General features: G+C 34.9%; 1 protein-coding gene, 2 non-coding genes and 1 pseudogene across 3 annotated transcripts; 2 read left to right on the top strand and 2 right to left on the bottom strand.

Annotated features, from left to right (window-relative positions):
• Positions 1-7,852: 7,852 nt before the first annotated feature.
• On the top strand, positions 7,853-8,013 carry LOC114721296 (U1 spliceosomal RNA). The gene has a single exon (XR_003738064.1). It is a non-coding gene; the product is annotated as a U1 spliceosomal RNA (small nuclear RNA).
• Positions 8,014-13,568: 5,555 nt separating this feature from the next.
• LOC114721295 (U1 spliceosomal RNA) lies at positions 13,569-13,729 on the top strand. Its single transcript, XR_003738063.1, has one exon. It is a non-coding gene; the product is annotated as a U1 spliceosomal RNA (small nuclear RNA).
• Positions 13,730-14,441: 712 nt separating this feature from the next.
• LOC114721293 (uncharacterized) lies at positions 14,442-15,685 on the bottom strand. The gene is made up of 2 exons (XM_028907119.1): positions 15,413-15,685; positions 14,442-15,326 (listed from the first exon to the last, which is right to left on the bottom strand). Exons 1-2 carry the CDS (start codon positions 15,655-15,657, stop codon positions 15,164-15,166), a joined length of 408 nt encoding a protein of 135 aa, XP_028762952.1. The 5' UTR covers positions 15,658-15,685; the 3' UTR covers positions 14,442-15,163.
• Positions 15,686-16,953: 1,268 nt separating this feature from the next.
• On the bottom strand, positions 16,954-24,394 carry LOC114721294 (auxin response factor 1-like; annotated as a pseudogene).
• Positions 24,395-27,484: the final 3,090 nt, after the last annotated feature.

Below are 27,484 nucleotides of genomic sequence, written 5' to 3'. Positions count from 1 at the left end.
GTCTCTTATAATAAGGAACGGAGGGAGTATATATGACTTGAACCATCATCGCATTAATCTGCGTAGGATGAATGTCAAGCGGAAGCATATTTATCACGAGAAAGATTTTGAAGCAACATCCACATCATCTCTTGATTGTAGATCCATTTTTTTAGTTGCTATTTTATGATTGTAGATCCTTTGTTATGCATTTCAATGTCTTTTGTGATTGGATCTTTTTTTTTTTTGGGTGAAAAGATTGGATCTTATTTAGTTTGCTGGGAGGTGGGGCCATGACTCATGGGGGATACACCTTAGCACAATGATGGAAGAAATTAAATCTAAAAATTTCTAGCGCTAAATATTTTATCTTATGGAAGAAATTATATTTAACCTCTCCTCTTTTGTAGAGTATTACAGAATCAATTGCCCAAATAACTACCCTCTCAAGAAATATTAAAGCACAATAATAAGTTTTAATAAAAGAAATAATGAATCAATCAACAATGATATCTTATCCAATATAATTGAAAAACCAAGTCCTTATCTGATGAACGAGGATATGAATTCAGTGTACACTTTTGTTGTCAAATTTTTAGACAATTGGAAGGGAAGAAATTCCATAATAAAAGTTCTCTTTCTTCAAATCCGAAAGTCATCTTAAAAAAACAAGTCTATATTAGAAAATGATGAGATAAAAACTGATGGGACCGCATGTGAATCACTTTGCGGAATAATTAAGAGGACTATATAATTACATGCATTCTTCCATAATAAAAGTTCTATTTCTTCAATAAAAAAAACAAGTCTATATTAGAAAATGATGAGATACAAAATGATGGGACCGCATGTGAATCACTTTGCAGAATAATTAAGAGAACTATATAATTACATGCATTCTTTTCAATATCTTGAAAACTGAAGAGACCCCAAATCAATTTGTGGGATAATTAAGAGAACTATATAATTACATGCATTCTTTGAATTATTCTACAAAATGATTCCCAACCTCTTTATTCCTATTCATTAATTATTAATAATTATCAATGGTGAAAAATAACTTTCCACGGTGGTTTTTTTAGTTAAAACACCACGGAAAGTAAATTTTTCATGGCGGTTTTACTAACCAAACCATCGTGGAAAGACTATTTTTAGTAGTGGTTATTAAAATAATCGCCTTTAAAAATGTTTTGCACAGCATTATACAAATAACTGCTTGACTGAGAAATAAACATAGTACAAAGATTGAGACTACATGGTACATGTAGATGGAGGATTAAATCAAGCTTATTATTAGGACCGTTTGTATTGATTATTTGAGTCCTATTTTCATTGATTTTACCTTTTTATATATTTATTCTTTGATTTTCCACCATTTAAAGCAGATTTCAAGCACTAGCAGGGAAGAAGGGATCCAAAAATTTGGGAATCAAATATTTCTAATCTCCACATAAACATACAGTTAACCTAATCTAAACATGGTAATTGATCATCATATTCTATTCACTAACAATCTCAACATCTCCCATGCTTGCCTAATAATGCAAATGGCAATGGAAATCTGATTTGTGATTTAGGTGAACATGATTGGAGTATCACTACAAAAAAAAATAAGGGATTAGTGATGGAATTTAGTAATGAAGTTTTATTTCATCACTAATCCTTCAAAAATTTCGTCACTAAAATTAGAGACAGAATTTAGTGACGGAAAATTTCATTGGCTGAATTAGTAATGGATTAGTGACAAAATTTTATTCTATCACTAAATTAGTGATGGATCACTAAATTCTGTTACAAGTTCATCGCTGATTCTGTTCTAAATAATTAGTGGTGGAAATTAGTGACGAAAAAATTCTGTCACTAATTTCCGTTACTAATCCATCACTAATTCTCATAAAATTTTTTTTAACTTATTATTAAAATAAAAATATAATATATCATAATTTTTAAGTAATATATTCTATAAAAATTAAAAAACAAATATTATAAAAGAAAATAAAAATAAAAATATATAATATACTTATTATTTTGTTAAATATTTGAATAAAAATATAAATTATTAGAAATTTTTACTAAAACATAAAAATTAAATTCAAATAATAATATATTTAATTATATAATATATATTAAATTATGTAAATAATATTTATTAGATATATTATATATGTTTATTTTTGTATAAAAATTTCGCATGTGTTTCTCAGCTCAACTGACAAAGGCTTTAACACACGTGCAGGAGGTCTCCAGTTTGAACCAACATTCCTTCACAAATTCAGCCAATTTATGATGCGGTGATTATGTGGATAAGGTGATGACGTGGTAGCTCATAATGATGGACATGTGGTGATGACATGGACGACATGATGACATGGTTGCATCGGGGAGAAAAGGAGTTGAGGTGGTATCTGGTGATGATGTGGCAGATCACAATGATGGATATGTGACGATGACATGGACGAGGAGATGACATGGCAGTATGGAAGAGAGAAGTTGGTGAAATGACAGCCATTGATGATATGACGTCTCATAATAATGGATACATGGCGATAATGTGGATGAGGGGATGACATAGCAGCATGGGAGACAAAGGATAGGAGAATATGAGGTGGCAGCTGATAATGAGGTGACATTCACAAACATGACATGTGGTAGCAATCAATGGTTACCATGTACTATTTTAAGTTTACAAAATAAAAAAATTTAACGACGGATTAGTGACGGAAATTTTCGCCACCAATTTGTGATGGAATTTTTCTTCACAGATCCGTCACTATTTTGTTATAGAATTTTTGTACAATATCCGTCACTAATTAAAGATGAATTAGTGATGAAAAATTTCCATCGCTAATTTTGAATTTTTTCACTAATTATTTAGTAACGGTAAAATTAGTGACGAAACAAAATAACATGTAGCATAGTTTGATTAACGTAACATACAGATTAATTAATTTATTATTTTTTCCCTTCTTTTCAGCTATCCTTGTAGGATATTTTTTTATTTCTATTTTATCTATATTTTTAGAATTTAAAAATCACATTAGTTATTGACATTACCATTTGAAATTATATCCTTATATTCTCTTGCAAAGTAAATTTCAAAATTCCATGGAGCATTAACTATATATAAAAAAATAGATTAAAAGATCATATTAAAAATAATAGCATCAGATAATAGCAAACTTTTCAAAAGGCTTAGGCCTAACCTGTTAAGCTAAGCAGGCCTTCAAAAAAGCCGGGACCTATTTCTATCTTTTAACAGGTTAGACCGCTTGGTCTATTTTCACCCCTAATTGCACTTCTAAACAAATCAGAGACAAATTAGCACAACTAAAATATTGACAGGCTAATTTGCACATGAAAAATAAGATCAAGGTCAAATTTTCACCTTAATCCTTTTAGATCAATAATGGATTACTAACAAAATATAAAGCGTGAATGCTAAACAATGATGTGAAACCCAAAAAAAATTTATCATTTTTTCATTGAAATTTAATTAGCAACGAAAATATTGGGAATTCACTAAGTAGGGTCACCAAAAGAAAGATAGCAAAAAACTAAAGAGCAAACTATTCCCAAATTGGCATTTTGAAAGGAATGGTGAAATCAAGCCTTGAATCAATGTGTAGGGAAGGGGATTTTATAATGTAAAGTAATTAAGTAAATACATAAACAAGATGAGTTCCGATGATCTTCTTAAATTTGAATTTTTAATTTTAAATGAAGAGACTGTTGAGATTTACATAAAGATGATGTATAAATATTACAAATTAATAACTGTATTCTAATTTAGGATTTAAAAGTGGCCTTCAAGGTCTACGGATATAACAAAATCTGTTAAAAAAAATGAATCTGTTCTAAAAAAAAATTGGAGGGACAGCAAAACTTTTAAAAGAAAGACTATACATGTATTTAAATTAAAATAATCATTATACTGTAATATTTACATATAAACAATATCTTTGTATAGTAAATTTCAACGATCCCAGATCAAACATTGAACTCCCTAAAACAATATTAATTATTATTATTTAAACAATATTAATTATTATTATTTATTTTTTTAAGACTAAATTAATAGGTAAACAAATAAAAAATATTGATTAAATCGGATTAACAAGTAAATAAATTGTTATCAGCGTTTTTATCAAAGATGTAATTGTGCTCTTGAAATTAATATTTTAGATTTTGGACTTATGATAATAATTCGCATTTCGGTTATTTTTAAAAACAGTGTATATATTAATAAGGGTAAAATTAAAAAGTTGTTAACTTTTAAAACAAAATTAATATGATTTAAGGTTTTTTATTAGTGTAAAATATACAGAAAATGATTTATAAATAATACCAAAGAAGTATTTTTTTTTTAAACTTGAAATTCAAAACCTACTTCTGATACTATTTAATAGATTTTTTTTTATTTAAAATCAATAATCTGGCTTTGATACCATTTATTATGCAAGAAAGAGAGGAAAGAGGTAACACACATGTACTAATTCACTAATCAATCTTGTAATACAGCTTTCGAAAGCTCATGTCTAAAGCACATGTGGTTTAAAAAAAATATTTTAAATTTATGTGCAGCCTAAAAAGTGTTTTTACATTAGTTTTCGTGCCAGTATCATTAGTTTTTGGTTTCTATCTGGTACGGGAATAGTGGAAGAAGAGACGGGTTCTTTATTCACTGCCAACAGTATTACACGTGGGGTTATTTATAATCCTCCACACTTTGTTAGAAAGTTAACTACTATACTTGAATCAGTTACACTTGTTACTTCCTTTCGCCACGTAACAATACTATCAGTTACACTTGTTATTTCCTTTCGCCACGTAACACTATCCATCTACCATTTCGTGTTAGTTGTCTTTTATTTTCATCTAGCTATTGCTAGAAAAAAAGATGATGAATTTTGTTTACTAGAATATAATATATCAGATTTTTGCTACGTGGAATGAAGATCAAAAGAGGACCATTTTCCTTGCTATTGGTAAAATTATGCTCACTGGTGGCATCTCCTGTGCGTCATATATTTGTCCTCAAAAGATATTTATATTATAATCCCTTTGATAACTACTACTAATGTATTATATGGCTAGAAAGATTGACAAACGCATATCACTAGCTAACATTTACACTTACTATCTATCAATAGGCAAAGAAGCAAAATGAGGTTTGGCCATTGTAAGATAGGACTTTGTTGTTTGGTGTTGAGCCTTGTCTTCAAATTGATGCAAAGTCCAACAAGTCATTATTATTTGCTGATGTACCTTGTTTTTGTTTGTTTGTGTTGTCTTTTATCTTATGCCTGTTGTTATATTAGACTCATTTTATGTCTTCAACTTGTTAAGTTGATTATCATAATTTCATTTGAATACTTGAATTTTAAGAGTATAATTGTTTATTTGGCTAACTAATAGAAATTAAAAAAAGGGAAAGATATTAAAAAGATCCCAATACGGAACCACGATTGTAACTATACATCTTATTCTTTTTTTTTTTTGCCAAAATGTAACTATATTATCATAAACAGCTTGTTAAATAATAGAAAAATGCATGATACATACTAAGGGGTGAAAATAGATCAGGTGGCCTGTTAGGGGTTTATGGCTTGGCTTGTATCTGGCTTAGCTCGTTTTCAGGAAGAAAAAAAGGCCCAGGCCTCTTTGAATGCTTGTTTAATTTAACAGGCTAGGTTTAGACTTTTTGATAAGCTTGTTAAACTTGTTAGGCTGACCTGGGTTTGTTATAAATTTATAATTATAATATATGAGAAAATTAGTCAATGGTACTATTGTTAATGTGCTCCTTTAATTTATTTTTTAATTTTAATATATAGTTAAAGGCTTAATGCTTCCTTGGATTTTGAAGTTTAATTAATAAGTGAAGATGAAAATATAATTTAAAATAATAATATCAATAAATAATGTGATCTTTAAATTTTAAAAATATAAATAAAATAGGAAAGAAAATTTTGTTCCAAGAATGATAAATTAATTAACTTATGATACCCTCTTTATTCATTGTAAAATTAATAATTTTTTTCTTATTTATTTGTCTTGATTTTAATTTTTATTTTGTACTTAAACATAGTCTTGTTCCAACTTTTAACGTCCAATTACAACTAGTTTTCAATATTATCCTTATAAATTGTAATTAGAATTTAAAATAGTATTTATGACACTAAAATTTAAATAAAAGACAAGACTTAAAAATTAATTATTATGTATGCATTTTTTAATTTTAGCTTCTTTTTTTTTTTACATATCACTATATAATTTGAATTTTTTTAAAAAACTACAGACTTTTTAACAGGTTTCAGGTCAAACTAGGCCTTTATACAGGCTAGACTCAGACTGAAGAATAAGTTTGTAACAGGCCACAGGTTAGGTTCAGGCCAATGTGCTACAAAACAGGCTTGGTTTATTAAGAGCAAGGCTTGGCCTGACATGGCCTATTTTCACCTTTATACATACCCACATAAGCAATATCACGAAGTCTTAATTCATCAAATACGTTAAGTTTTAAAAAGAAATGAATATAACATAGGCTTAAATTGATTCTCATTTATCAACCAATAGTTGTCCGCCTACCGCCTCTTGCCTAGTATTCTTTTTTCCTTTATTATTTTCATGAACATGATCAACTAGGACAGAAATAAAATATTTGGTCGTTGAGTGAGATCTTTTAATTAATAATATATTCAAAGAATTGGCTTTGGATGGGACTCAATAACGTCGTGTGATCCTTATAGTTAAACCCATCTCATGAGGTTTTGTTATTGTTATTGTTGTTGTATTATTTTCATGAATAAAAACTAGGATGTCAGTCTCTTTTGGAGTTTAACCTTCAACTTGATATAATTATATAATAGAATATGATAAATTTTTCATGAATGACTTGCAGTGATCTTTCCCATTGCTTTCAATTACAAAAGTATAACATATTTAATATGATAACCAGAATTTAATGCAATTTGGGTTACATCATGCATGTGCCAAAGAAATAAGCGTTGAGTTATACTTATTTTCATACATGAACCAAACATTTTAGATGTATAAGAACTCATAATAAGCTTGCTTCAATACATTTCACGTAACACCGATCACTTCCATTCCATGATTGCCATGTTCTGTTACTAGAGGTGAATCAGATGGAAATGATCAACAAAAGTCTTGGACAAAAGCCTTCTTTCTTGAATTAAAGTAACTCTTCTGGATCTCATTCAAAAATAATTTGAAGGCGAACTTTTCCTTTGTAGCTAATTAAATATTGAAGTGTCTAATCAAATGACTAAGCAAAACTCCAATGTGAAGAAAGCAATCACAACCCCCTTCAATCGGAATTGGAGACACATTCTTTTAGGGCTGAAATCCCATATATATATATATTTCTTTATGGGTCTTCAAAATGTTATCAAACAATAGAAGTAACTCACGAACGAAACGGAAAATAGCATAGTCCGGTCAAAAAAAAAAAAAGAAAAGGAAAATAGCATAGACATGGTATATTTCCCAATTTCTAAGGTAATGTTCGGTACAAAGAAAATGGAAAGGACGAGAGGGAAAAAATTTTTAATGAACTGCATTTAAAAAATTTAAAAAATAGGGTTTTAAAATTTTAATTAAAAAAGAAGTATTATAAAAAAATAATTACAATAATTCTAACTTTTTAAGTTTTTTAAATAGAACTCACTAAAATTTTATCTTTTCTTTCCTACCCTTCTATCTATTTTTCTCGCACCAAACGAATCGAAAAAGTAAGTTACGAGATGAGAAGAAACTAGTGGTAATATAATAGAAGTCCCACATCAGGCAGTAATGAAATAGAAGAGGAGAAGCAGCGCTATAAAAGCAAAGGGTGGGGGACAACTGCAACATACTTACCTGGGCGGGGTCGATGGGTGATCACGAAGGTCCATGGCCTAGGTTGATGACCTCCATTGCACTTCGGAGGGGTGTCATCCTAAGGTCTCCCCAAGTGGTAGAGCCTACGTCATAATTTGTGGCAGCGGGGGCCTGCGTTCGCGCGGCCCCTGTCCAATTCTCTGTTCAATTTTTTATTTTTATTTTGTTCATTCGATCGTCTGTTTCGTGATTGCGTGCTTTGGCATTGAATTTATTTGCTTCGGTATGTTCTTGTTGATGTTAGGCATCGATTCCGACGGGTTGCCTCCGAGCGTGTTATCTTGATGCCAATAATGGTTCTTGGGATAAGACCGTAGGTCTCTTGAACTGAAATGTTGTGGAAACCCTGGTTCTTATCGTCATCTTCGTCGAGTTGGTTGAATTGAACAATGGGAGAAGCTGATGAGGGGAATTCTAGTTACTTCAACCTATGACTTCACGATTGGACCTGGAATCAGAGGGATCCTGCTCTTTCATGGATCCTAGCTTTAATTGAAACGAAGAAAGGCACTGGATTCTCTTTGAGTAGAACTCACAGAATATAAGATTCTCGAGTATTGTTAGGGGAGAAAAAAAAAAAAAAGAGGATTCTTTCATATTTGATTGGCAGAATTGGGTGGTGAATCCATTTACCTTTCTTTAAAATTGTAAAAAATATTTACGTTTCTCATTGAATTGTTTAGAAAGGACGATGTATGAACAAAGAAAGCAGCGGATTGTGATAAAGGGAATGTTTTTTCTGCTATGTTAGGTGTGAACCCAATGATTTTAACTAGATGAAAAATGGGCACATCGGAGGGAGTAATAGCAGTCAGGTTTGAAGCTCTGCAATTATGTACTTGACTTTGATCATTTTTTTATCTTGTCCTTTTGGCTACTATGAGTGCTGCTAGTTGACATTGAACAGATGATTATTACTTGCTCTTCATCCCAGGTAAGATTATTTGCATTTGATCATGCTCACGGTTGAAACTGGTTTGGTCTTGTCCCTGCGTCTTATCAGAATTGTTCTCATGGAATAGCAACTTGCAAATTTATCCCTCGTGTTTCTGCAATCGTGAAAATACTGTGTATTCTATTCCTTTCCATTCTGTGGCCTGCAATTTGCAAAATGAGTACATACGCTTGTACGTACACACACACACACACACACACAAAGATGATGGGCGAAAGCTGACTTGTAAGCTTTTCCTTAACTATCAAAATAAGGAAGGAACAAAAAAGGTGGGGAACGTTACGATGAGATCATCAGAAGCATGAATTGTCAAGATGCTTGAAAGTTCCATTCGGCTTACAATGTTACTGATGCTACTAGGAAAATAATTGCAGCAATTAGATGTTCTGTATTTAAACTTAAAGAGTATAGGAGGAGCATGTATTCTTGATAGTACAGTACGTATGAAATATTTTCTTACTCTGTCTTCGTTCATTCCTACTACAACCATGTGGTTCATGAATCCAAAGCCATTCAAATACATTTTTTACCAGAATCACAATTTGTTTGTTAAAGTAATATAGTTGTATTTGTATGGTTACTTGTCCCTAAGGAGAATTCCTATTCACAGTACTGATCTAAAGAAGGAGGAGCAACACTGCTTCACCTTTTGTACATTGTTTCACAAATCTGGGAGTCGCCAAGGGCTTGTAACATAAAAGAACAAGGGAGAAAGAAGTGCTTGTGATAGCAAGTTCACGTATGCCCACTTCAGACTCACAAAAGTGAAAACAAGGGAATAAGCAGCGAAATAAATGAGATCCAAAGCTTAAAAAAAAAAAAAAACACGCCAAATAATCCCCCCCAATCCCCACCTCTCCGTCGTCGACGTTTGGGTAATTGGAAAGCCACAAAGAGGTTCTGGAACCAAATATCGGTAATAGGGTGAGTATATTAGGAAAAAAATAAAACAGGATACTCAGTTCCATGTCAAAAGAACCAAATGATTCATTTTCCTTTTCTTCTCTTCTCACACAAAGAACTATATTTTATTTTGGCTGCTTTGTTTTATTTGTGGTCGAGTCTGGTAGGTCATAAAATAACCCCAAAAAGTACGCTTGTGAGAGCTTCGTCCCTTCACTATTTCACTGTTTTTTCCCCCCAAAGGATTTCACTTGGTAGATCACATTTGTTGTATTATTTCATAGTCAGGCCAGCAATTAGAAGGTCAACAATCCACAAATTTGGGAATAATCTCTAACCCTTTTCAGCATGTTGGTCTCAATTTTCAAACACTCCTAAACAACTAATTTTTAAAATTCTAAAAAATTTTGAGCTGCTACTACTGAAATTTTCCACATAATTGTGCATATTTTGTAAAGAGGAAGAGGTGGTGCTCTACATCATAACTTTTAGTCCATGAGCTTACATTAGGCAGAATTGACTGTCTATCGTTGTCTATCGCCATCCCATCGTTCTCCGATTAGTATAAGTTTGCCATCATATACTATAATCCCAATATATTACATTCTGTTCTTAACATAAGAATTTATTTGATTTTTATTTTAATCATAAATATAAAACCTCAATTTATTTTATTTCTCATATTTTTTTTTTAAAATAATCCTTGTAATAATAGTGATTCTAGCCCATCTACTTGATTAGTAAGGATATTTTAGAAAAGATAACATATATTTATTATAAATAACTAATTTAACTAATTTTCTTAATCTACTCAAATTAATCAATTAGTTTTTATACTAAGGAGCGGAGGTAGTAATTTGTTAACCAGAAAAGTCTAAATTTTGACAAAAATCAATTGGTTTTAGTTTTGGCCCAGAGTTAATTACTAGCGCATAGGCCATAATATTCATCCCGAGGGGTTAAACTAGTTTGCTAACTTTCTTAAATAAATTCAAACACTGCACATGCATTGAATTAAGCCTTGTAGGTATATCTCCAATTTCACCCATGACGTAATTATAAGCAAGCCTTTCATTTTAAAATTGTGGGACACAATAAAGAATATGAATTTTTCTAGGGACAACTTCTGTCCAGTTTGTTATATAGTTAATATCCGTTTTTCCAAATCCAATGAATGAGCAACATCAATATCTACCAATATGTTATATGCTGCTGTCCAGTGATCTGATCCGCCATTGATGCCCCCAGCTTCAACCTTCTCTACCTCCAAGATTCTGCTAAACCATTGCTGCCGACGCAAGTGATGAAGGAGGGCTTTCATGGGGTTCAATAATTGTGCTTCGATGAAGAATGGGTTTGAGGCCACGAAAGAAGATGAGTGCATTGTTCCTTGTCCATGCCTAAGTCGACGAAGGAGTGAGAGAAACAAGAGAACCCATACAAGTACTGAAACATTGTGCTTTTGATATACAGATGTGAAACTGAAAAAGGTCAAGGGAGAAGGTGAGAGGAGCAAGACGAAGGTTGAGAGTGAGCAAGGATGGTGAAGAACGCCTCTATTTTGAAGCTGTAATCTCATTCTACACTAGCCTATGAATATTGAGGATTTAACCGAACAGTAGAAGTAATTCAAGGGCGTAAGAAATTAGCAAAAACGGGGTGTCTAATTAATTACTTGCAAGGCAAGAAGTTAGCGAGCGTGCGGATGTAATGTACTAGAAGTCCCACACCGGACAGAGACATTATACACTGTGCGGACAGCATGGCTCGGACAGCTCAAGCTATAAATCATCAGGTCAGGTTGTATCCAGAAGTACTATCGTGGTGCAGGGAAGGCCTTTGGAAAAATAAAACCAGGATGGCGGGGCCTAGCTCATTGCCAAATCAGGAGTCTGCGTTTTTAAAGTTCCCTTTGCAAGCTCTTTAGCTTGCCGCCTGTAACGCAAAAAAAAAAAAATAGAAGTCCCACGTTGGGAGGACGGGAAGGAAGTATGGGGATGCCTGTCAGTTGCATATAACTTCTCACATTTTAAGGTTTAAATTTAGAAAAGAATTACAATGAGGTCCCAAGTAAAAAAAAAATTGAAAAACAAGTCTCAAATATTGTTATTCTTACTATAGAACTTGTCATTATAAGCTGTTGAGGTTATTATTAAGACCTTTTGGTAATTATTCTCTTCTGTGAGACTTGATTGTAATTCCTTATAAATTTAACCCTATGAATTTTATTATTTTGTCGTGGTTACCTTGCCTTTAACTTATCGTAGTCTTTTTAATAAAATTTGTTATATCATATTATATAAGACACCTTACATCTTACATAGCATCCTATCTAAATAATTATTTTAAAATAATTATATTATTTTTATATAAGGATTAAAATGTCATTTATCATTAAAAAACCCTTACTCATTTTATTCTTATATTTTTGTCAACATAAATTTTTAACTAATATTTTCCTTCTACTTTTTGCCACACAAAAACTGCTACTCAATTAATAAACGATAGTCAAAATCTTAATAAATTATTAAGATTGTGAAATAAGATCATAACATTATAAAAATGTACAGTGAAAGTAATGAGTTGGTTTTGATAAGCATTAAGAAGGAAAAAAAAAATAATGAAAGGGGATTTAGTATTAAAATGTCATAAGAGTTTTATGAAATTAATTAAGATAAGATTTCATGTAAAATGCCACATAGGATGTGAGTTGCCTTATGTTGATCTGACGTAGCAAATTCTGTTAACAGGATAACAATGAGTTCACAGTAAAAAGTCCATAATAAGAAAAAAAAAAAAAAATCAAGATAATGATTTAAACTTTAAAATGTTAGGAAAATTCAATGCATGTACTGCAGGATTGCTCGAATACTGTAAAGCGGTGGAAGTCAATGGTCAGAACTGACAAATAGACTATGTTTACCTCACTTCAAGGAGCGGATTGGGTGAAATGGAACCTAACAAATGACATCGGTTTGGATTTCACCAAGAAAGTACCATGGCCCACCTTGTTTGGTTACATTTGCTGGGATATTTGGGTGACAAGGTATAACATACTTTTTGGAAGCGAAACCACTAACACAGGAATCAATGCAAATTCTAGCTTCTTTAAGGCCTGCTCAGATCAAGACCTCTTGAAGCAGGGATTTCAACTAAGCAAGAGTCAACCATCTAATACTCATTCTGATAAGCATCCGAATGATTTTATCAAGGTGGCAGTAGACGGCTCGGTCTTGGACAATGGAAGAAGTGGTTGTGGGGGTTTCATTTGTGACAACAATGATCATTGGATCTGTGGTTTTAGCTACAAAATGACTTCAGTTCCCCCGCCATTGTTGAATTACTAGGTGTTATTCATGACCTCACTTTATGCTGGACAAGAGGATACAGGAAAATTATTTTATTTGCTGACTGTATAGCTGCAATCAAGGATTGGCAGGTCATAGTTTCCCATGTACTTAAGAGAGGATATGACCATTGCTGATAGGTTAGTAAAACTTTCTCATGGGTTATGTGGGAATATTTGGCTCCTTGATCATCCTCCCCCTCTTGTCCAACAGGTAGAGGTTGATGAAGGATAGGTTCTTGCTCTCTTGCATTTTGTTGTTTTGAGAATTGCTATTCAGTTTCATTCAAAAAAAATGTTAAGAGAATTATACACAGCCGTAGTAGTAAAGTCAGGGGTTTTCTATAACTTCGCCTCAATTACTTGTAAGGGAAGAGGCGAGGGAGCGTGGGGATGCAATCTTAGAAGCCCCACATCGGGAGGACGAAAAGGAGCGTGGGGATGCGGGGGGTTTAAAAGCAAAAGGAAGGCGACAATTTCAACATACTTACCTGGACGGGGTCAATGGGTGATCAGGAAGGCCCATGGCCTAGGTTGACGACCTCCATTGCACTTCGGAGGGGTGTCACCCTAAGGTCTCCCCAAGTGGGAGAGCCTACGTCATAATTTGTGGAAGCGGGGGCCTGCGTTCGCGCGGCCCCTACCCAATCCTTAAGTGTAACTGTTCTTCGACTTTGTCTCGCTTGGTTTGCATGCTTCGTTTTCAAGAGATGCTGATAAGGTTCCGTTTGTCACAGATCTTCTGGATTGTTGATGTGCACACTGTCACGATGTGAATGACGGCGGTGGATCTCTTGATTTGAATAGCGAGTGTCGTGGTTCTAATCGGCATAATCGACGAGATGGGTGAATTGAAGGAATAGGAGGAGGTGGGGGGAATTCTTGTTGCTTCGACTTAGCGTTTGGGGATTGGACTCGGGATCGAGGGGGAGGTCCTGCTCCTTCATCGATCTTGGCTCCGCTTGAAGCAGAGAAGCGCTGAATTCGCTTAGGTAGAACTCATGCAATATAAGATTATGATGAAGCTATTTGCCGAATTTCGGTGGCACATCTATTTACTGTTCTTCAATTTTTTTGATGCAAGTGAAAAATTGTAAAATATATGCCTTCTTTCCGCGATTTAGAAAGGAGGCCGTGAAACTTGGACAATTGGCAGATTATGATGAAGCTAATGTTATTTTCCGGTGGCTGAGGTGTAAATCTACTTATTTAACTGAATGGAAAATGGCGACATTAGGGGGAGTATGATTATGTACCTGACTTTGAAATATACACACACACACACACACATATCTTGTTCTTGATTCCATTTAGAGATTGGTCCATTGATCGTGCTTATCGTTGATGCTGGTTCGGTCTAATTTTTCTTTTGCATCTTTATATCGGAACTGTTCTGATGGAGTAGCAGCTCGCAAATGAATCCCCTGTTTCTGCAATCGTGGAGGACTATATCGGCTATTTCTTTCCATTCTGTGGGCTATAGTTTGCAGACTTTGAGTACAATGTCGCCAATGCACTTGTTCGTACATAGATTTCTTATATGGAAGAACTATAATCCGCAGATGGGAGAAAGACTGGTAAGGTTTTTCTCATCTAATCTATCAGAACAACAGAGAGAGTGCGGGTTGGGGATCGACTTTCTAATTGGTTTAAATTGCCACTAAAACGAATATAATTCCAGTAACCGGATGTTCTGCGGTTAAACTTCAGGGCATAGGGGGAGCATAAGTTGTTGTTAGGACAGTACAATTGAAATACGTCCCAACTCAGTTTTGAATCACTTCTACAGCCATTATGGTTCGTGAGTCAACAGCCATTCAAACACACACACAACTAGAGAACCACGCTTTATTAGTTGAAATGAAAGTAACAAAACTGTATTTGTATGGGAACTTGTCTCCAAGTAGAATTCCTATTTACAGTACTAATTCACAGAAGGATGACCAACGCTGCTTCATCTTCTTCCATATTGCCCAAATCTGGAGTTGCCAAGGAGTTGAACACTGTATTAAGGAAAATGGAACGAGGGGGAGAAAGAATGGGTTGTGCTAGCATGATTAGGCTTACCCGTTTCAGACCTATTCTCGAATGTGAAAACAAGGGAATACGCACCGAAATAAATGAGCCCCAAAGCCAAAAACACACCCAAATAAGCCTCCTGATCTCTCTTGTGTAGCCGTATGAGTAATTGGAATGCCATAAACAGGTTCTGGAACCATGTACTGTTGATAGGATGAGCTTCTTTCAACAGGCGTATTTTTAAATACCGGATTAGATTCCACTGCACTCTCTTGTGGATGCACCTGAGCTTGACCTGGATATGTCACTTCTGGGGCAGGTTCGAAACTGGGTTGCGAGAAGGTCCCATAGTTCTGTTCAGCTTCAAGCCATGGCGGTAAGGGTGGAGCGACGATGGCTCAGTGGAGGAGGAACAAGCGTGGCAATGGTGGCAGGGAGGAGGTGGAGGAGGATAAGGAGGTGGGAGAGGATAGTAAGGTTGATGGTTCTTCCTTTTCTTTTTCTTTCTTGACCAGAACTTGAGCTTCTTCACAGCTTTCATCATGTTCCTCATGGTGATGCAGGAGGAAGATGAACTTGAACTCGGAAAGACTCAGTGGGACGCGAAGTGCAATATGGATTTCTCTTGTTGTTTGTGCCTATAAAGTGTTGTCGTTGGGGAAAAGAGAAGAATTGGATGAACCGTTGGTAAGAGCGTGCTGGTTTGTACACTCGCGTTCTTCGACTTTTAAATTTATGACCGTTACACGCCCAGCAATCCTCAATCATCTTCCACAACATAGAGCCAGGTTAACTTTACCCCACATTTTAGGTCCATTTTAGGCCCTTCATTTTAGTACTTAAGTCGGCAAATTAACCATCGTCGGCCTTCTCGTCCATTTTTAATTTTATCCCTTCATTTTTGTTTTTAAACCATACTTCAGATTCATTTCAGGCCCTCGGGCTACCATTTAAAAAAAAAAAAAAATTTACAGCTCAAAGGACAAAACGAAAACATGTAAACTCATCACGGGAATAAAAAGGCACACGTGCTTAGAGTTTTAATTATTTGTTTATTAAACATCTTTTTTTTTTCCCGCCAGCGATTAAACATCTCAGTTTGTATCATTTCCTTCCCGAACTATTAAAAAACCGTTTTTCCTGCACTTAAGAATTTTAGTTTGGAAAAACATTCTAAAGCTAAATTCAAGCAGTTGAAAATATTATATAATCCCGTGTTAATAAATTAATCCCTTAATACAACAATAGCAGAGTACAAAACTATTAATAGTTAACAAGACAAAAATCCATTTTGCACAAGAAACCAGAGAATACGTACAAGGTACCATAAAATCCGAAGGAAATGAAGGAAAGAAAAGGGCAGGGGAAGAGATTCTAACCGGTGAAATCAAGCCGAAATTTCAATATCATTCCTGATACATATATCAAATCAGAAATCTCATAACAAATTGACTTCTGGTTCTCGTAGACCCAAAACTAGAACAGGATCTACAGATCACTCACTCTGAAAACAGGTACCTTGAACCCTTCCCAAAAATAAAGACATTGCCAACAAATTTTCTTCCAGGAAAGATATAAACAAGTATTAACTAAAGAAAGTAACATGAACCAAAACTTAAGAAGATGCTAAAAAGCCGCTGGACAGAAACCTGCAGCACCGAATAGTCGACCATTAAAGAAAACTGCTCGGCAGAGTGAGTTACTGGTCCCAAACACCGGAACGGTACTGCTACTTCTCAAGGGGAAAAAATGGCTCAATATACATACAACTAAAATTCAAGGATTATATGTTTATATACAAAAATGAGAGGGCATAACAAGAAGTAAATAAGCCAAAAACAAAAGACGGTGAAGAAAAAGACAAAAGCCATTCACAATGTATATGAACACAGGCATACTCACATTTCCTCATGCTGGCAGCTCATTCAAAATTGAACAAGCAAGGGCCATGAAACACTTGCCAAAATCCAGGGAATAAAAAAATTATTAAAAAAACGCCCCACAATAACCAAGGCTACTTCTAAGGAGGATCAAACGGAAGCATACTAAAACCGACCTCATGTTGCAGCTAGACAGTAGACGACGACGCTATGGCAGCAGCACCCAAGCACAGTACACCAGTGACATGCCCTTCTAGAGGCCAAGATGAAATGCTTGCCAAGTTCAATCTCTTTTCTCTCAATAGTTCCTACTTCCATACCAAGTTTTATTGTATATAACAACTAGGGTGTAAATCCTAAAAGTATTAACAACCAGGCCCCACAATAGACGACTGATCCTGGTCCTCAGCATTAACTGCTGCTTCACAGTCTGGCTTGCCTGTTTTAGCTTCTTCACCAAATGAAAGTAGTGCTTTGGGCGAAAGCTTCTTCACCTCCTCTATGGTGTGTAAATGAAAATTTTCCTCACAGCACCACAGAACTCACTGCAGTAAATTTACAAAAAGTACACATCAATACAAATTAAAGGCACAAGTCTTTGTGCAAACAACATTTTATGACACAAATAAAAAAGTGCAACTAACGGATTGCCATTATAAACATACTTCCATGGAATATCTCCGACCATCATCACATCATCTTCGTTATCGGTGTAGACAACCTGCCAAGTTTTAGTGGATCCACAAAGCTCACCCTTGATGTCAAACATCTCCTCCAATTTCTTAAGCAGATCTTCATATCCATCAAACCTAGTCAAATCCACAGCCCTTCCAACAGCCATCCCTTGCATGTGAACCTGGAATATAATGATGTTGCGTATCAGGCAGCATATGAAAAAAGCTTGAGTTAATATATCATACGATTTGTTCCACTTTCAAAAAATGGCAAAATGACTTCTCTGAAAGTAAATAGAAAAATTGGCGTCCAGTAGAAACTATTAAGATGTCGGTATTCATAAAAATATAGAAAACCAAATGATTCAGCACCAACTAAAGTAAAACAAAATGATTCAGCCTTACTACCTTTGTGCAGCTTCTTATTTGCCTGCCTAGTGCTTCAGGGGGAGACTGCAAACATGATTTTTCAGCATCACAACTTACTGAAGGAACATCAGCACAATTAACATTTGATGGTTCTGAATGCCGATCAGATTCAGCAACAGCATATCGAGAAGACCTATCATCTCCTACTCTTCCTGACAATGTGATCGGCAACACACTTTCTTCTACATTAGAATTCTCAAGTAACTGGATCCCAAAGAGCCTACAGCCATTTCCAGTGCCTTGTCTCTTTTCACTGGATTCTTTAGGGGCCATTGTCTCCAAAGAGTTCTCCGCTCTATTGGACCAATAAGTTGCATTATTAGAAACAGGACCCATAGAACTGTTCCCGCCAATACCTAGAAAGTTAGCAGCAGTAGGATTGAACTTGGATGATGAATAGAGGTCTCGTGCATGTTGGTGATCACCATAAGAGAATGGCTGAGATTTATTAACTGATTTCCAGACACCTGATTAACCAACAAAGTAAGTCATGCATCAAAGAAAAAGATAATGTATAACAAAATCAGCAATGAAATTTGTGAAGTAAAATCACCTTGCAAAGAATCAGGCACTGCTGATGGTAGGAGGGGAGGACGTGCCCTCTTGTTTCTTTGGGTTGGTTGGGAATTTGCCGGAGTGGTGGTATTCACAAGTGGCTCCAATTCCCAAGGAGAAACTCTATCAGGTCGCAAGATTGAAGAGGGTTCATCCCATTGAACCTGAAAAACAACACAAGTCATTAAATACGGATAGATAGAACATACCAAAACCATTACTGTGGTTAAAGGATAGAGATAAGTATCATAGAATGAGTTCACAGAGTAGGGCACCTTAACCCTGAGCTTTATTTTAACTGCGGGGCAAAATACAACCTTCTTTTGTTGGTCATTACCACGAAAAGAGAGGGGGGAACATAAATGCCAAAAAAAGTATCCAAAGTTGGCAAAACCGATATTACAAATAAAAACCAAATGAAGTATCCAAATATGATGAACACATCAATAAACCAAACTGGTTCCGTATGCATGTGTATCTGTGATGCGTGCTAACAAACAACCAATAAAACCAAAACAAGATATTCCAAATTTTTCATGTTATGGTCAGAGTTATTCAATGTTTCTTCATAGCATATAACAGAAACATACAATATGGTAACATACATTCACATATCAACAATGCAATGCAAATGGTCTTGCAGCAAATGTTTCCCTACAATACACTGATAAGTGATATCAAAAAGACTATTTTTCTCAACCGGAGAAATTCAAACTAAGTTGCCTGTCAATTTACAGCGTAAGTCAATTTTCTAGAACTTGATATAAATCCATCATGAACAAACAAAAAGCCAGAAATTCATCATCATTGACAGTTCAAAACACAGAAACCAGTAAACTAGTGAATAAAAACAACTACAAATATAAAATAGGCATAACAGCACAATAGAAATAGTGTATATTAACCTTTAATGAGCGCCACTCAGAATCAGCCCAGACAGGTGAGATATTATCTCCAACCCCAACAATTGTACCGCTAAACCTGTAACCAAGGTGGAAGAGGTTAATTAGATGGCACGCAAGCTAACATGCAAGCGTGAATTGAGGGCAACCAGCTCATGCACCTTCTTTCAGGAACTTCATCGCCTTCAAACCTCATCTTGAATCTCATCCCAACCGAAAACTTATGACTCTTAGCTTCAAGATACTTGTTGACACTCACAATAAACTCCGATCGGCTTGTTCTGAAGACAAACATGGATAAGTCAGCAGGAATTTATCACTCAATAAAGAGACAAAAAGAGCATATAAATCTTGGCCAAAAACAAAAACACAAACATTATCTCGAAACCAAATATATTTCACACATGGAAGGAATACATACAATACATGGAGAACACCCACAAACTAACAGTACTAACATTATGAGCTAAATAAACAAGAATAAACAGCAATTGCATGTTGTTAAATACAAAACCTGGGCTTGTAAAATACAGAAAACAGAGTTCCAGTGGCAATTGCATGAGATGCAGTGGCCAAAACACCCAGATGCATACTGTGACTTGATATAACAGATGAAGGCATGTTATTTTGCTGTCTCATCAGCCTCCTAACTCCAACACGCAGCTCCCCATTTTCACCTCTGCAATATTGTAACATTTAGCCGAAAAAAATTATTATCCAACATATGAAATAAAACAAAAGTGGGAAAATTCAGGTATATAATTTCCTTGCCCAAATGTTGAGTAACCAGTGCTATTTATCAACTTACCTCAGGAATATAAATGCGTCACCAGCAACTAACTTCTTGGAACTGACAAAGACACTCCACCCAGTAGTCAGTAAGTGGCGCCTAGGTTGCCCTGGAAATTAATGGATCAGTCAGTAGCTTCCTGATTATAAATATAAAAACTTCTTCACAGAAAACCCACACTCCCCCCCCCAAAAAAAAAAAAACACAAAGACATGCATGCATGTGTGCACAAGTGAACCTAAAAAGATAAAAATGCTAGATGGAACATATCATAGTTCCCTTTACAGCACCAACAGTTCTAATACCATTATTTATTGCACCATAGAATTCTGATTGAGAAATTATAAAAAAATTATATAACTAAAAAACTGATATGTGAGGAGAGTACTTTTCTGTAAGAAAACTACTCAAATGTCAAAAGGCACTTATTTTAACAGCACTATCATAAAATATCACTTTTCAAAAAAAACAAGCTTGATCTCCAAAAGCAGCAAGAAAGCAGGCCACTCAGCCGGCATCATCTTACAAGAGTTATATATATATACGCGGGCGTGTATTCATGCGCACATGCATATATATACCTATGGAATGCAATTTTGTAGGCAAATTCTGCTGTAGAGATACGTATAGCTTCAAGCTGGACAACAGCAGATGCATATACTAAATCTTTATTGGTACTCTTTCAAGGCTAAAAAAAATACATGAGATGATAAAATACTTGATAAAATATTACAGAAAGATTAGCCAAGATGCTGACCTCGGAAAATATGCCTAAAATGCCATTCATTCCCATGCAAATCAGTTGCAACCAATTCCTGCCATGGTGGCTGCTGAGACATGTCCTGGACAAAACATGAAAAAAAAAATTGAGTAGAGAACAGCTGGTGAAAAATATAAAATCATGATATTTAAAAAAGAAAAAACCAGCTAACCAAGGGTGGCAAACATTCATCTGCATGCCTCCGAAGCACAGAAAATCCGCCATGGGTACTGGTGTCAGATGCAGTGAGTGTTTTACAAAAGGAATGGACAGTGCATCTTGAAGGTTCCGGCAGAGGATCATCCGGACTACTCAACTCACTTTGCTAAACCAACAAATGGAAGGAGAAAATAAGGCAGGAATTAGAGAAAAGAAAAGAAAAAGTAGGGAGCAGATGGGTGAGAAACAGCTATGACAGAAAATTAAAATTTGAGAGATAAACCAGACGGAAGAAAGGTTAACTACAATAACAGTGCAAAATATATAGAAAAAGAAAGCACTCACATCTGTTTCTGGAAGCAAAGTTATCTGTGCATATACTTCATCAGTCTCAGGTTCAGCCTACGGGCAACAAAATAATCAAACCAAACTATTTAGTAAGGATCATAGTAAAGCTGGATGAATTCCCAAACAAGTAATAAATTTTAAAAAAAAAAAATACAAGGCAATAGAACAAACCAAAACTCACCCGAAGAAGAACATTGACCACTTTGCATAAAATTTTAGATGGCAGGTTGAAGGAAGGCATTTGTTGCTCTGCTCCTTGATGCATAGATGCCTCAAGCTAAAAAAAATATAGAATCACACGTAAGACAAAAGGAAAATACATAGACTACATGGTACAACAAAACGAATATAACCATAAAATCAGGTGTCACAAATCATAATATATTTCACCAAATAGTCAAAGTAAAATCATGGTAGAAGCCAACAGAGAAGAGGACAACATAAATATATGAATAAAAAGCACTTAAACAAGAATAGTAAACAGGCAACCTCTGCAAAGTTTGGAATCCAATAATTACTGTGAATTAAGATATCTCCCTCAAGAAATCAAACCAAGTCAGACAAAAAGATATTGTTCTCTCAAAAGTGTTATAAGTAGCCATTGGGAGGTGAATAGATGCTAGCAGGAACTTAACCCATTGAAAAAAGGATGAATAAACAGAGCATCCAAAAATTGGACCGATGCAAGGGTGAAAAGGTAGCAGCACAAGCAAGGACCATTATTTATAGCGTACAAATACATCTTACTCAAAAGCAAATGAGAAAATTTTAAAATTCACTAGAACATTAAATACCTGTTCCATATGCCCCTGAGGAAAATAATAAACTCGTTCTCCTTCACGGGGAAGAGTGACAAGGGGACCAGCACAAGCATGCCACAATTCCTTGTACAAGTCATCATTTGTCGGCCCTATGAAGAAAAGATGAAAAGATGTGGCCATATAAGAGGCACAAGACGCACAAAAATATATTGCAAGAAAATATGCACACTATTTAAAAAAGTTACTAAAATAAATTTTTCCTTATTTTATTGCTTAGGAGTTTGGTGGCAACAAGGTCACCAACAAAAATCCCGTATTTGCATCAAAACACATGCAAAATTTAAATTATATTGCGTTCTCTACCATCAGACAGAAGAAAGAGAAAATGGAACAGGCAGACATCATGCTTCTAGTGATAAGGATTATCGAATCATGGGAGGAATAAATAGATGGCAAACAAAGTATGGGTTGGAAAAAATTATCAAGTAAGAACTATAAGCTTCACTAAATGGCACTGCATTAACATCAATATAATGAAAGGTGCATAAGGTTTATTGACCTTGTAAAAGCAGGGTTGCTCAGAAAGTGACATCCAGCACATTAACGTATTTTAGTCACGCAGAATAAAAGTGGTAACCGATAATTAAAGCATAAAAGCTTGTAAAGTCAGTAACAGAAACCATTAAAGTAAATTAGCGACAATAATCATCATGACCTACAAAAATACATTTTCTAGTGGATAACTACTCGTAAACAAATGCTTTAATTAATAAATCCTGCAACAAAACCAGACTACAGATATGTCTTAATAAATAATTTGAAGTATTCAACTTCCTCTCTGGCCCTTTTGACACAGCCCAACACAAGTCAGGAGAAACATATCACAAAAGCATGCATTCATTTCAAGTATTACAGTCTGCCACAAGTAATCACGTCATATCATATATTAGACTATGCTTTCACCTCTTTGCCCAAAGAATAACATGTTTAACCATTCAACATCACCCAGTGATAGGATTACCAGTACCCAATCAAATTTAAGGGTAACTTGAATACAATTATATTTCAGCAAATAACATAACATAAGGATAAAGAATAGACGGATAAACTCAAACCTGCTGGTTGGTTTCCACCAGGTGTCTGATTTGAAGCCATAAATGCCATAAGAGAACAACACAAATAATCCTCAAAACAGCAGTAAGATCTAGAGCCCTGAATTCAAATCTGTTATGTATTTCTGTTACACAAAGAAAACAATGCCATTAGTTTACTTAGAAAATACACTAAAACCATTTACTTAGACAACAATCAGCTATTGACCACCAGCCACACCAAAGGGCTCCGATGCCGCTTAAGGAAAGCCTTTTTCAATGTCGCTCAGCTGTTTTTTGCGCCCAGAGAAAGAAGGTTCATTATTTGACTTTTAAAACAAGAAGTTGCGAACCAAAAGCGTGAGCCTTTAGCAATTCTAGAGAAGAACGGAATGCACAACACGGATATTTTCACACTATGGTCAAACAAAACAGAAACTGCATGTGAGAAGGGGCAAGCAGGAGCGCATCGAAAAGATCCCGAAGAATGACCAGTAATCGACATTCGATCTCTATCTAAACGATTAGAATCAGCACCACCTGGATCCAAGTAACAGAGTAACACCAATTTGGCTCTATCCATTTCAAAAAAATACTAATATCAAACAAAGGATACTCATAATAATAACAATCCATCCCAGATATTTCCCGCCGGCTCAACCCCATTTCCAATAAACCCAAAATATCCACTACCCAATATAAACCCACACCGAACACAATATGAACTAAATCAGATGTGAAATCAATGAGGGGCCGAGTCAAAATCAACACCCAGAAGCGAAATAAGTACAAGAGACCACCAATTTCTTATTGGCATTGAAAAAATAAAAAACGGCAGAGTACCTTGAATCAGTTGACCTCCGGTCTCCAGTTTCCAAACAGCAGCAAGTCGCTAGGGTTTCAGACAGAAGAAGGAAAGAAAGAAGAAAGGGTCTCAGTAGATCGAAATTCGATGGACGAAATCGTTGATAAGGTCTTTGCTTGGTCGAAGCCGACACGACCCCCCAATTCCCCGCCTGCCTCTTTTCACCTTCTCTCTCTCTCTCTCTCTCTCTCACGCGCACACTCTTTCTTTCACGGACTCCTCTCTCTCTCTCTCTCTAGCTGTCTGTGCCAGTCTTATTTTTATATACATAGGCACAATTCTATCTTGTCGTTGCTTTTCTCAAATCGCGTGTCTGCTTGTAGGAGGGGATGGACTTGACCATCCTTAAAACAGAGAGAGTTTAGGAGGGTGCGCAGTGCGCACTCCATGCCCTTTTCCTCTGTCTAAAGTGCTGAATCAGCGAAAACAGCGATACAATGCGTACCCTTAAGCCCCTACAGGTTCCCCGTTGTCCCCGTGGGAGCCGTCTCCGCCAGCTGAGCAGAATAATGACATTTAATATTATTCTATACACTTCTATACTCCAAGTAGAGCCGCAGGTTTCTCGTAATTTATTATACTTTAATTTTATCTGATTGGTCTTAGAACAAAATTCACCACTCACTCTTCACCCAAAAAAAAAAAAATTAACTACTCACTGCCTAGCTTGATCTTAATTTTAAATTTTAATCATATATAATCTTTTAAAGTGCAATATTTTTAATATTTAATATTTTTAAAAGAAACTCACATGCCAATAAAATATTAGAATGTTATTTTTATTTTTTATTTTTAACATTATTAATTGATTTTTTTAGCTATGTATAAATATCCGAGACAATCCTAAGCATCAATTCCTGTTCTACTTTTGGCCAAAAAAAATTTCCTGTTCTACTAAACCTAACTTTTATTTTATTTTGGTATATAAACCCAACTTTTATTGGTTTCATTAATATAATTTTAAAAGAAACTTACCCATTGCATCCACAAGTGTTTTTTTTCTGTGACTGAAAAACCCACTTGCTCTGAAAATTTTTGCAAAGCCCAACCAAGCAAAAACAAACTTATTATGCCCCAGCCCAAACATGCTTCCCCCCTCTCGATTTAAATGGGTTGACCGAGGGAGTACTCCATTTTGCGGGCTATAAAATTGAGTCCAGATGCAAAAACTGTTATGTGCATGATCTTGTTATCAAATGCAACTTTTATCTGAAATAACTTTAATATTAGGCCTCCTGTCTATAATGTTAAGTTTATTAAGGAAAATTATACACAGGTCTTATAGAAGATAATTAATTCTGAAAAAGTCTCTCAAAATCCCCAAATACTTCCTAGGTCCCCAAGGACTTCAAAGCAAAAAATTAAAATTATGAAATTACCTATTTGCCCTCACTAATGGAAAAAGTTGTGATTAGCTGCTGTATAGGTTGTGACTCTATGTTGTGCATGTTGACATTCGATTGGGTGTTGGTTGTGAATGGCTCAAATGTGAGTTGTGATTAGCTGCTATGTAAGTTGTGACTGTAACTATGCATGTTGTCATTCAGTGAGGGCAAGTAGGTAATTTCACAATTTAATTTTTTACTCTTAGGTCTCTGGAGACTTGGGAAGCATTTGGGGATTTAAGAGATTTTCTTAAAATTAATTGTCTTTTATAAGATCTACATGTAATTTTCCCTTTCTTAATGGGACTCATCTCACCCTTCATCTATCTTATGTGTTCATGATCCATGTATGTGGGCCTATTGGATTTGAGGGAGGGTAGGGGAGGAGAGTTTTTAATCTTACCATGTTGTTTTTTATTAAAAAGACCAGGAGATAAGAGATTTTTAATGATATTTATTTTGTTCCAAAGGGGAGAAAGAAAGTAGTAAGTAAGTTAGTATATATATATAGTTTATTTTATAGTTTTTTTTTATTTTATATTATATAAATTAATTTGCACCTTGTTTTAAGTTGTATAATTATAAAAATTCACGCTCATGCCAACGTGTCGATATATGCATAAAGAAATTGATATGATGTGTTTTCTATCTCTAATGATATAATAATAATTTCGAAAATCAAATTAACAAGTTTGATCCTTGTAAATCCATCTAGTACTTTTGGGGTAGCATTATTGATTATTGAAATTAAATTTTTTTTTTTTTAACTTAAACTGGTTTGGGCAAAATGACCAAATAATATTAAAAATATGAGCAAAACTCTCATATCTTATGGATAAGCAAAACGAAATGGCGACAGCTGCTGTGTTTTCTCCCTAATATTAACTCTTTCCTTTTGTTGTAAACAATAAATCAGTGTGAGCGAGAGTTGTAGGCGATGTAAGAAGAGTCTGAAATAATGAACAAAATGTGGAGTTTTTTCTCAATGGGCAGAAAAAAGGAATATCACAAAATAGATAACGGCAAGTGATCACAACATTTGGCTCCCCTCTAAAGAAACCCCAATTTGGGGAACCATCCCCTCCTCCCCCCCCCCCCAAAAAAAAAAAACCAAAAACTGAGGGTAGAAAAATTCTGAAAAGAACATTTAAGTTATTAAATAAGCCTCTTGGTGAAAAGTTTAAAGAGTTAATTATTGATGGCAATACTTTAGTATAATGTATTCATATAGCTATCTTTACTTGGTGAAATAAGACTTCTTGCTATTGATACTGTTTAATTGTCGTGAAAACAAATGAAGTGCCAAAAAAAAAAAATCAAAAAAGTCTACTCGTTTTAAGAATTAGTTTAACCATCACAACCAGTATAATTGTATTTTATTTTATTGTCAGAACAGTACATCCAAGCAAACAAGGCATTACATCACAAGCTTTCACGTATATCAACCGAAAAGGAGAAAAAACATTGTATAGAACCATCAACACACAACATAACAACGAAGAAATACTTGTAATTAGGCGAAGCAAGCTCTTGTAAATCAACGGATACCACCAGAGGAGAATCACCTTGTCGACAACAATTGTCTTGGAAATCTTCTTTGTTGGGGTGAACACCTCCACGTGTATGTTCCATGGAAGCCTCTAAAACCAAACTGCCCCTCTTCATCAACATGTCCATGACTGTGAGACAGCCATCTTGCTTCAGAGCAAGGAATCTTTTCCCGGCTTCTTGATTCACCTTCTGCATTCACCAAGTGTGAATCCTTCCTGCTCATAAACAGT

Source organism: Neltuma alba, unplaced genomic scaffold (genome assembly GCF_004799145.2).
Source record: "Neltuma alba isolate B1F8T4 unplaced genomic scaffold, ASM479914v2 tig00012027_pilon, whole genome shotgun sequence".
NCBI classification, from domain to species: domain Eukaryota; kingdom Viridiplantae; phylum Streptophyta; class Magnoliopsida; order Fabales; family Fabaceae; genus Neltuma; species Neltuma alba.
Note: the sequence above shows the minus strand (reverse complement) of the source record. Positions and strands in the feature narration are given on the sequence as shown.

What these genes read in the sequence shown, in the direction of transcription:
- LOC114721293 (XM_028907119.1), bottom strand. Translation starts at nt 15,657, where the DNA reads ATGAGGAACATGATGAAAGCTGTGAAGAAGCTCAAGTTCTGGTCAAGA. An exon ending in GTTTCGAACCTGCCCCAGAA is followed by an intron (nt 15,327 to 15,412) that starts GTGACATATCCA and finishes GCCTGTTGAAAG; the next exon opens with AAGCTCATCCTATCAACAGT.